The sequence below is a fragment of the Neofelis nebulosa genome, chromosome 8 (genome assembly GCF_028018385.1).
Source record: "Neofelis nebulosa isolate mNeoNeb1 chromosome 8, mNeoNeb1.pri, whole genome shotgun sequence".
NCBI classification, from domain to species: domain Eukaryota; kingdom Metazoa; phylum Chordata; class Mammalia; order Carnivora; family Felidae; genus Neofelis; species Neofelis nebulosa.
In genome coordinates, this window is record NC_080789.1 from 20457963 (window position 1) to 20470065 (window position 12103).

At 40.1% G+C, this 12103-nt stretch overlaps 1 protein-coding gene across 2 annotated transcripts in view; it reads right to left on the reverse strand.

Moving 5' to 3' along the window:
* UTP20 (UTP20 small subunit processome component) overlaps positions 1–12103 on the reverse strand; it is a 109678-nt gene that overhangs the window by 82135 nt on the left and 15440 nt on the right. For both annotated transcript variants that reach the window (XM_058741642.1, XM_058741641.1), the window contains exons 13-17: positions 7898–8053; positions 7667–7755; positions 6103–6208; positions 1392–1542; positions 670–732 (exon numbers count right to left, since the gene is read on the reverse strand). In XM_058741642.1, the coding sequence (XP_058597625.1) occupies positions 670–732; positions 1392–1542; positions 6103–6208; positions 7667–7755; positions 7898–8053 (565 nt within the window). The remainder of the gene's footprint in view (positions 1–669; positions 733–1391; positions 1543–6102; positions 6209–7666; positions 7756–7897; positions 8054–12103) is intronic.

Here is a 12103-nt window from a genome sequence, read left to right on the forward strand (position 1 = left end):
GCAACACTTCTTGTGGTAAATGATCCATTTTTCCTCAAACTATTTACTTTTTGTTAGAATCTAATTTAAGAATAATGTCTAGCACAGAAATGACAAGGAAAAAACAGGAAACTCATTCTCAGAATGACTCAAATCGATTGGCAACATTTGTTCAAATAAAAACGTATACATATACTTCCACTTACACAATTCTACTTCTATAATTTCTACTTCTACAAGTAGTAATATGCATTTTGGGAATATTTCCCTATTCAAATATATCAACATAAGGATGTTCATTACTATTTTATTGGAAATGCTGCAAAACTCCAAACAATCCACCTCAGCATCCAGCAACAAAGAACTGGTTATATAAGATATTTTAAACTCTGGTATCGGGGCAGTATCCTTTTAAGCCTCAAAAGAAATGAGGTAAGCCTGAGGTACTGATATGGCAAAACCTCCCTGATGCTATTTAAATTGTACATGTGTACAAAAGATCTGAAAGAATATTCACCAATTACCTGTGACTTTTCAGTGTGGGCAGGACTAAGAATTACAACAACAATTTCAGTTTTTATGATAGATATTTACACAACGGTATTTGAATTCTCTGTAAAAGTATCACTTTGGAAATTAAAAAAAGAATGATGTTTTTAAAAAGTTATCCAAATTGAACAGCAAAAATACCTCCATCAGTTCTGGAAGTCGAACCTCAAAATGGTTTAGGATCCTTATTGTCAAAAGCCGTATCTAGAGAAAGTAAAAGGCACATTTAAAACTTCAAAGTTTACACATAAGAAACCGATTAACAGCCAGTGAGATTTAAGTTTTATAGCATTAAGGAAAATATAATGCTTATCAGAAAGATACATGTTATTCTATACCTTATTTCATATTAGACACCAACCAACACCTTATTCAAATAGTACACGGAACAAGTAATGACCAGACTAGACAGAAAAGATAAGGTTGCCCATAGAACCGTGTTTTTCCTTCAACTGTGACACTATAAGCATCTCTGTAAATAAGGGCAAAGAAACTGATTAAATTTACAATTCTGTTGCAATTAGTGATTGTTATCCCTACATAACAATCCCTACATAACGTATTCAGGTATTTCTGCACACCTGACCAAGCGGCAGAATCACCTAGAGGGCTTTAAAAAAAACGATGCAGATTTTTCAGTTTCTGAATCAGAACTCCAGCCTGTGAGGACCTGGAATTTGTATTTTTATTAAGCTCCCCAAGTAATACTGCTGCAAACAGTTTGTAGGTCAATTTAGGAATCACTGCTTCAAACAGAAATCACCCCCTAGCAGCATTTTCTGATTAAGGAGCTCTGACAACCACTGGCGATACATATATAATCAAAGAGGAGAGACTGAGAACATACCACAAAACACCATTACCTTGGATATGCCAGTTGAAATGTTAGCTTGTAACCTGGGAAATAATTCCATTAAAGCTTCCTCAGAAAGTGGCCCTTTGCAGCCACATAAGGATAATCTCTGATAATAGAGATCAGCTAACAGCAACACAGATGGCTCCACAGGAAATGTTCTGCAACAAGATTATTTATTAGACCCAGCCTGCACCACACAGCTGGGTATTTAGACTGTAAAAAAAACTACAGAAAATTATCACTGGTAAAGGAATTGTAAAAGAAACCAAGGTAAAATGTAGACATTTTATGCAGACATTGACTCCATTTTAGAGACAAAGAATCTGAGGCCTTGCAACAGTGAGTAATGAGCTCAAGGACACACAGCTAGGTGGAGGCAGAGATGGGATTAGCATATGCTATTTAAAAAAAAATTTTTCTGGGGCGCCTGGGTGGCGCAGTCGGTTAAGCGTCCGACTTCAGCCAGGTCACGATCTCGCGGTCCGTGAGTTCGAGCCCCGCGTCAGGCTCTGGGCTGATGGCTCGGAGCCTGGAGCCTGTTTCCGATTCTGTGTCTCCCTCTCTCTCTGCCCCTCCCCCGTTCATGCTCTGTCTCTCTCTGTCCCAAAAATAAATTAAAAATGTTGAAAAAAAAAAAAATTAAAAAAAAATTTTTCTTAATGTTTGTTTATTTTTGAGACAGAGAGAGACAGAGCATGAACAGGGTTGGGTCAGAGAGAGGCAGACACAGAATCTGAAGCACGCTTCAGGCTCTGAGCTGTCAGCACAGAGCCCGATGCAGGGCTCAAACTCACGGACTGTGAGATCATGACCTGAGCCAAAGTTGAATGCTTAACCAACTGAGCCACCCAGGTGCCCCAGCATATGCTATTTTTTTTTTTTTTAATTTAAATCCAAGTTAGTTAACATATAGTGTAATGATGGTTTCAGGAGTAGAATTTAGTGACTCATCACTTACATATAATACCCAGTGTTCATCCCAACAAGTGTCCTCTTTAAAGCCCATCACCCATTTAGCCTATCTTCCATCCGATACCCCACCAGCAATCCTCAGTTTGTTCTCTGAATTTAAGAGTCTCTTATGGTTTGCCTCCCTCTCTGTTTACCTTATTTTCCCTTCCCTTCCCCTATATTCATCTGTTTTCTTAAATTCCACATGAGTAAAATCGTGTATTTGTCTTTTTTGACTTATTTCGCTTAGCCTAATACACTCTAGTTCCATCCACGTTGTCACAAATGGAAAGATTTCATAGAATATGCTATTTTAACTAAAACCCAATGCTAATTTTTCTTTCTTTTAAAAAATCTTTTAATGTTTATTTATGAGAGAAAGTGAGAGAGAGACAGTGTGAGTTGGGGAGGGGCCAAGAGAGGGAAACACAGGCTCTGAACTGTCAGCACAGAGCCCGATGTGGGGCTTGAACTCATGGACCATGAGATCATGACCTGGGCTGAAGTCAGACGCTTAACCAGCTGAGCCACCCAGGTGCCCATAATGCTGTTTTTTCAATCTACACAGTTATAAATGACAATGACATAAAGGGAGATTATAGAATATTAGTAAGTGTTTTCCATGTGCCAGGCACCGAGCTGAGGGAGGGACAGTACAGAGGAGGGTACAGCACAGGCTCTGGGGTAGGGAAGCCCAAGTTTGAAGCCAGCTCTGCAGTCCATCAGCAGTGTCCCCCTGACAAGGCTGCTTAATTTTTGGGTGTCATCCTCCTTCAACAAATATTTAGTGAGTATCTACTATATGCCAGTGATCTTTATAGACACTGGACATAGCAGTAAACAAAAAACAAAGTCCCTATCCTCCTGGAGCTTATATTCTAACAAGAGAAGGTAGCCAACATAATAAATAAACTAATTATGTATGACAGTGATGAGTGAAGCAGAGAAAAGCAAACCATGGAAAGTCAAGACTGAGAGACAGGTTGTGCAGGGCGGGAGGAAGGTTGAAAAGGAATATATGTGATATCGGGGTGGTCATGAGAGGTAGGGCCTGAAGGAGGTGAATGAGTCAGCCACTGGATATCTGGAAGGCAATTCAGGCAGAGGGAACGGCGATGCCAAGTCACAGATAGGTGTGCTTATCCGGAAGAGGAGCATCAAGAAGACCAGTCCAGCTGGAAGGGAGTTATTAACAAGGAAGAGTGGCTGGGGGTAAGGTCAGAAGTAGCCAGGGGTTGGATCTTACAGAGCCCCAAGGAACAGGATAAGGACCAGACTTTATACTGAGTAAGATGGGTTTCTCATAGCAGCATGACTGACATTTTGGGCCAGATAGTTTTTTGCTGTGGAAGCCATCCTGTAGGGTGCTTAGCAACATCCAGGGCCTCCACCTACTAGATTGCAGTAGCAGCCCCCAGTTGTGACAACCAAAAGTGTCTCTGGCATCACCGCTAGTGGAGAATCACTGTCGGCAAAAGAGTGCCATAATCGGTCCTTCATTTAATAGTATCGTACGGTTGGGAGACACCAAACAGAGCAGCGGGACAAGGACAGAAGTAAGGGGGCTTGTTCGGAGGCTAACGCAATAATCCAGGTAAAAGAGATGGTGGTTTAGAGCAGGGTGGCAGTGGATGCTGAGTAGTTAGATTCTGCACTTATTTTGGAACTTTAGTGCTCCCATCTGTAATGATAACAGTCCCCACACCTCATGGAGCTGCTGTGAGGATTAAATAATGGACATGAAGTACTCAGAACAGAGACTGGCATGTAAGGACATAATAAAAATGCAATGTGTATGACGCCGTGACAGGATGTGGTGTTCAATTTAACGCCCATGAGGGAAGTGCTGTTATTCCCTTGAGAGAGATAATGAAGTTGAGGTTAATAAACCCACCAAAGGCTGCAGGGCTAGTAGATGGTAGAGACAAGATTCTAATCCAAGTTGTCTTGGCTGTGAAACCTACGTGTTTAACCAGTAACTAGCACGGCACCAAGCACAGAAGCTTGCGTCTAAAGCTTTCACAATTCCAAGTTTACGCCTCCACTTTCAAAGCTGTATATACTCCTGTTAGAGGTTTCCAGGCCTCCAAGGCTAAGTGCCACCTGGTTGGGAGGCTGGCTGGTGTTCTGCAGCGGACGTACTAATCCCTGTGTTATGTGTGCCTTTTTATTTCAAAACCTCTACAGATGGCTTAAATTGTTTATACCAAAGAATATACCATGAGAAGTTTAAACAGATCAATAAAGTGAACAAGAGAACATAAAACGTGAGATATAGGATGATATCAAAGAAAAACTCCTTAAAGGAATGTAAACCAATTCAAGGAACCATGGAGAATTGCCAGCTTTGTCCAGATCTGGAAATGGAAAGAGACTCTGGATTACTGCAGTAAGTCTTCTAACTGGTCTGCTTTGTTCTCAGCACAGTAGCCAGGGTGGTCCTGCTTAGGCCTAAGTCATTCTCCTGCCAAAATTCCTCTTGTAGCTTCCTTCCCTTTCACTCGGAGTAGAAGCCCAGGCCCCACAACGGCCAAATGTCACACACTGTCGGTCATGGCCACCACCTCTGTGTCATCTTCTCCTACTACTCACCCCTCGCTCTGCTCAGCTGCCAATAGCTCCTTGCTGGGCACCCCCTACAGCGGTGGCACTCAAGTCTCCCAGGTCAGGAACGCAGAAAGGCCCCAACCCCAGATACCCTCATGATTTATCCCCTTCTGCTTCTGGGTTTCAGCTCAGATGTCTCCTTCTTGGTGAGGCCTTCCCTATTTAAAACTGTTGTTGTCCCCAACCTCCAGAATGTCCCTATCCCAACTCTCCTTTAATTTTCTTGCCACTGTCTAACATGCTATAAATCTGACTTATTTATCGTGCTTAGTGTTTCTTCTTGCTAGAATAGTAGCTCCATGAAGGCAGGGTATTTTGTGTGTGTTTCATTCACTATGCCTCCCAGTGCCTAGAATAGGGCCTGGTACCTAAGAAAAGCAAATGAATATTTACTGAATGAAGTAAATGAATAAATCTGTTTCAAGCCCCAAATAGAGCTCTGTGCTGTGTGTGGAGCCTGGTTAAGATTCTCTCTCTTTCTCCCTCTGCCCCTCCCCTCTCCCTGGCTTGCACTCTGTCTCTCTCTCTCTCTCTAAAACAACAGCAGCAGCAACAACAAAAAACAGCATGGATGGAAAATGGATTAGACTCTAGAAAAAGAAGCCAACTACTTTACCAGGTTTTCAAAAGGTGTGACCTTTAGAAAGGGTGCTAAGCTGAGAAGAACACGGCTCCCCGATAACAGACTTCTACTACCAAAATCAGGAGCTGGTTGACATAAACTTATACAAACAAAAACCTGGGTTGTTTTGCTATGTAGTAAAAGGACCACAGGAAAGTTTTCCAAAATGGTGATATCAGGATGAGACAGAATGAGTGTAGTGGAAATGCGTGTGCTGGAATCACTCAGGAAGTCACAGAAGGTCAACACTGTGCAAGTCTCAGTTGGGAATAATCAGCATTATATACCCTTATGCTCTACAACATGAGCTTACCCACATGGTAAAATACCGCTCTACAAAGATGAATCTGCATTTAAAGACTGCATAAAAGATGTACTTATTTTAAGGATTTAAATCAATCATAAATTTCTAATATGAATACAACTTGGGTATAAAATACATCAAAATAAGGACTTTTATTATGCCCAAGATTTCACAAAAACAGAAGCTTTTATATTTTATTCATGATTAATATACATAGGAAATATGTTTACTTACAATACTAAATTCTTCACACGTTCCACAGGAACCAAATGCATAATTTCAGAAGATTCTTCCAAACTTAACATAGTATTTACAGCTTGACAAAGAACAAACAAGTTTCCTAAGGGCAGAAAAACAGGAGAACCACATAACTTATTCCTTTGACACAATTACTACCAGGCATCTCATTTATCTAACACTTGCTGTTTCTAGGAGTTCCTAAATGAAAGTGAAGCTGTACCGCCTAAAGAATCATCTGTCAAACGTAAGGATGTAACAGGCAGGAACTGAAAAGAGAAGGTTCCCAAGTCTTGTAGCTTTCTTAAGAGAAAAATATATTCAAAAATAGACAATCAGAATGTATGTTCCATTAAGATGAGGAGATAAGTTCAATGGTTCGATTCACTGGCAATAGCAAAATTAGAATTTTTGAGGAGACACACTTGTACTTTTCAAAAGCTAATAAATTATTTTTTTAAACTAGGCATTCATTTAATCTTAGTCTAGAGACTGGGAAACTTTGGCCCATAAGTCAGATTTGTAGGTAGCCTGTTTTTATATGGCCTGTTAGCTAAGAATGTTTTTTACATTTTTTAAAGGGTTGTTTAAAACAACAAACAAGCAAACAATAAAGAATATGCCACAAAGACTGAACAGGATTTATAAAACCTAAAATATCTACTATCTGGTCCTTTACATAAAAATTTTGCCAATCCCTGTTCGAGATACTAGAACGATGCTGTCCGATAAAACCTTCTGCAACGACAGAAATGTTCTGTACTCGTGCTGCAATCCAATATGGCAGCCACTAGCCACATGTGGCTATTGAGCACTTCAGCTGTGGTGAGTCTGCTTTACCCTCTAACGTGTTTGCTTAGTATCAAACAGAGAACCTAACATTTTAATATTTAAATGAATGAACAACTACTATATATTACATTAGAAAATACTGTCCTAGGATAAAACAAAACATCTACTTTCAAACTGCTATCTTCATGCTAGTGGGAGGAGGTGTTCAAGTGTATAATAGGAAAGGAAGTTCTGGGCAGGGCAGCCTAACTCTGCCAGGAAGTCATGTAGGCCTTCCTACAGGTGCTGTGCTTGAAATGAGTTTTGAAAGAAAATTAAGAGTTCACCAAGTGACAAAGGCCTAGAAAGGACTCTGGCAGAAGGAACACATGTACAAGGGCAGCGGAAGACTGTAAAAGATAGTATCTTGCTCGGGGTGAGCAAATGGAGGCAAATGGACTATAAGGTGTATACCAGGGATAGAGTACGCATGGGAGACAGAGAACAAGATAAAAGCCGGGGCTTGAAAATGAGGGGTCATATACCATGGCACCCTTCTAACACTTCCTCTTCAGATTCAGCTTGTGTTCAAGCCGCCCTGAGCCGATCACCACATTCTGAGGTACAAGTGCAATACATCCATCTTATCCTTTTTTTTCCCTGTATTTATCATATAGGGGGTTATGTCAGAGCACAATGCTAGCACTATTCTCTGGTATTCCGTTGTGTTTATAGTTACTTTGGGTGTGCCAGAAAAGAAAGAAGAGAACAAATGGGGATTGTAACTGACCTTTTGCAAAACTCTCTCTGTCAACATTCATGAAGAGTGACTCTATGAAGCATGTGACGACTGGTATCACCTTCTCTTTCTCAAGAGGTCTGTCCAAGTAGGGAGAAAAAGAGAAAAGTTCAAAGTTGCATTCAATGGCTTTTTTCAGGGAATAGCAAGGAATGGCTAACACATGTTGAACTCAGCATGCTAAGTATTTCTTTCAAAATTACCCACAGTTTATTTTCTCACCTGATGTGAGGTAACACGACAAGGGCTGCCCAAGAATGTGAAAGGTAAGTAAAATCTTTATTTGCAGGTAACTGAATTAGAGATAAGAGGTGGTCCAGCACTGGGATCTGTTCTTTTCCTGCCTTAGATCTAGTCTTCTTCTGCCTTACACAGGGTCTGAAGGAAGAGAAGAAACACGAATGTTGAAAACAGGAGGGAATATAACTGCTCTTGCCCTCCGAAGTCTGAAATAAAACTGGCTCCTCTCCACGAGCGGAACATGGAACATTTGTGGGGAGGTGCAAACTGGGGGTGGTGGTTGAATATAAGTAAGTAAATGAACGGGAGTTGTTTCTGGACTTTTAGTGAGAGGCTTTTTCAACTCCTTTGGTTCTACTTTCTTCTACTCTCTCTTTCTTAAAGTTTATTTTTTTGAGAAAGAGAGAGAGAGAGAGTGGGCGGGTGTACGCATGCCCAGGTATGGGGGAGGAGCAGAGAGAGAGACAGAGAGAGAGAGGGAATCTCAAGCAGGCTCTACACTGTCAGCACAGAGACCGACGCAGGGCTCGATATCATAAACTGCAAGAGAATGACCTGAGCCCAAATCAAGAGTCGGACACTTAACTGACTGAGCCACCCAGGCGCCCCTTCTATTCTCTATTTTAATTTACTTCATAACTTAAGCAAGTCTCTTCTAATTTTAGGTATTATTTCTGAATTTTCTAATTCATTCTGATTCATTCTTTTCTGTACATTCTGCTGAACACTTTTTTAAAACGGGAGAGGTAATTAATTGTAATGAATGGACTTCCTCTATTCCCCCCTTCCATTTTGACATGAATTTTGACTTTACAAATGTAGAATGATGTTGCGCATAGTGGTGAATTTGACAAATGCCACTGAAGTGATTATGATTTAGAAGTAATGCTCTCTGCTTCTTTAATCCGATAAATTCTTCCTTGATGTTTTCTGACATGACATTTAGGTTTAGGTGTCTGTTACTTTGGCACTATTCTTGTTTGCCTCTTTTCCTTTTTGCCAATGAACTACACCTCACGCCTATTTGAAAGACAGAAATCTAATTGAAAGAAAACTCATAGAAACAGTAAGTAAATTGATTTGTTTTGATAATTTAGCCTTCATGCCCAGTCTGTTACACAACAGAAGCAGAATATCAGGTTTTTATTTCTGTGCCCTGTTATTATTAAAATTAACTAAAACGTTGTATTCTTTTTTGTTTCATACTTACCAGGATATTGAATGTTCAGAAATTATAATAGTTTAATTTCATTGGTGATTTCTGAAAGTCACTACATCTTGACATATATTCTAGTAGTAACCGCCAATCAACAATCTGCAAAAACCTTACAAGAAAACATTGAGCTGCTTGAAAAAAAAGTGGGTCATTCCTTGCCAAGTCATTCCCTTGCTTTGTCACACCTGCCGATGAGCTCCTCCAGGAAAATCCACACTCCCTACTTCACCCTACAAGACCCCATGTGATCTGACCCAGGCCTCCCATTCTGCCCTCCTCCTTGCTCGATGCTCTGTACTCATACTAGGCAGAGGGAAGACTTACTGCAGAGGCTGCTGGACAGGAATCAGCCCAGTATGTTGAAAAACCAACAAGATTTTGTTTGCATGTTTTGATAGAGAGAAGTTACTTTTAAAAGTCAGCAGGAGAGCAACATGTTAAGAAGAGGAGTTCCTCCAGAATCTCAAACTGATCCCGAATCAACAACTAACTCCGCTGTGTGACCATGGGGGCAATGACACCCATCTCAAGGGATTCTGTGATGCTTCAAAGCCGAGTACTCAGCAAAAACTCAAGAATTGTTCATCTATTCCTACTGTCCCAAAGCAAAATATAAATGCAGCAAGTCTAACAAATCCCAGAGAAATAAATTTAAGCATGAACACATAGGAATGATAAGGGAACTGGTTTCCTAATCTATAATTTCTAAAAACACACCCACAACTACTTGAAAAATGATCAGCAGAATCCTCTCACATGTTTATATAAACCTCGTTTTCAGCTTCTAAAGGGTATGCATTATTTTTAATGAAATTAAGAAAGTAATCCATGGCTCTTTTAACAATTCAAATGATGCAAAGTTATATAATCTAAAAGTTAACAGTCACTTCCTTCTTTCCCTTCCTGTCCTCCTGACATAAACAAAGTTAACAGTTTTGCGTATCTTTAGGGAAACGTCAATTGTCCCCAAATTGATCTTTGATTTAAGGCAATTCCAAACAATATCCCAGCAAAGTTTTTTTGTAGACATAGACAAGATTCTGCTAAAATTTATATAGAACGACGAAGGACAAGGAATAGCTGAAAAAATCTACAAAAGAAGAATAGAATGGGAGGAATTTTTTTTCAAGATTTCAAGACTTATTTTAGAGCTAGTGTAATAAGATAGTGTGGTATTACAGGAGGAGAGATACATGATCGATGGAAGAGAACATAAAATAATAGCCTTTTCAACAAATGTTGCCAGAACAGTGGGCATCCACAAGCAAAAAAAAGACACCTGACCTAAACCTCACACCTTATATAAAAATTAACTCAAAATGGATCATGGACTTACATGTAAAACAAAACTATGAAACTTTTAGAAAAGTAGGAGAAAACATCTAGGACTTACAGCCAGGCAAAGAGTTCTTGGACTTGATATCAAAAGCATTACCTATAAAAGGAATGTTGGTCAACTGAACCTCATCGAAATCTCAAACTGTGCTCTGTGAAAAATCTTAAGGGAACAAGACAGGCTATAGACTAGAAGAATATATGTGCAAACCATTCATTTGACAACAAAACCTTTAACTAGAATATATAACGTGTTCTCAAAACTCAACAGTAAGGAAACACATGGTCCAGTTAGAAAAAGGGTCAAGGGGGGGAGCGCCTGGGTGGCTCAGCTGGTTAAGTGTCTGGCTCTTGATTTCGACTCAGGTCATGATCTCAAGGTTTGTGAGATGGAGCCCAGCGTTGGGCTCTGCACTGTCAGTGCAGAGCCTGCTTGGGATTCTCTCTCACCCTCTCTCTCTGCCCCGCCCCTGCTCGTGCACTTGCTCTCTCTCAAAATAAATGTAACAAAAAAAAAAGAAAGAAAATGAGCCAAGGAAATTAATAGATATTTCACTGAAGAGGATATATAGATAGAAAATAAACCCACGAAAAGATGGTTAACGTCATTAGCCATTAAGGAAATGTAATTTAAAATCACAATGAGATTTCACCATATCCTATTAGACTGGCAAAAAATAAAAAACAGTGATGATACCAACTGCTGGAGAAGATGCAGAGAAAACGGATCACTCAGACTGTTGGTGGGAATGTACCATGGCACAACCACACTGGACAACTACTGACAGTTTCTCATCAAATGAGACATGTACTTATGATATAACTCAACAATTCCACTTTTGGGCATTTATCTCAAAGCAACAAAAGCAACATGAATGTTCATAACAGCTTTATTCATAATGGCCAAAAACTAGAAGTCTTTCAACAAGTGAATCACTGAATGGAGTACGCTACATCAATCCACACCATGGGCTGCTACTCAGCAATAAGCACATGAAAAGATTTTTAACAAAGAGATGGGCTACTGACACACACAACTTGGATGGGTCGCAAGGGAACTGCATAACTGAAAGACAACCTCAAAAGTTGTACTCTTTAATTCCGTTTACATAATATTCTTGAAATGACACAATCCTAAAAATGGAGGACGGATTGCCAGGGGTTAGGAATGGAGAGCGGAGTGTCAGGGTGAGCATGGCTATTAAAAGGTAGTGCAAGAGATCCTTGTGGTGAGGAACAGCTCTGTATCTGGACTCTGGTTGTGGTTATGAATCTACAAGTGTGATAAAACTACACAGAACCATACAGCCAGATACACACATACCCAGAGATGAGTGTGTGTAAAACTGAGGTAATCTGAAAAATGTCAATTTTATGGTTGTGACATCCCATTAACTTATGCAAGATGTTACTACTGGGGGAAGCTGGGGGAAGAATACACAGAACATCTCTGTATTATTTCTTTTCTTTTTTTAAAGTAGGCTCCATGCCCAGCATGGAGGCTAACGTGGGGCTTGAACTCACAATCCTGAGATGAAGACTTGAGCTGAGATCAAGAGTTGGACACTTGACTGGGCCACCCAGGCACCCCATGCTATTTCTTTCAACTGCATGTGAATGTACAATTATTTTAAAAT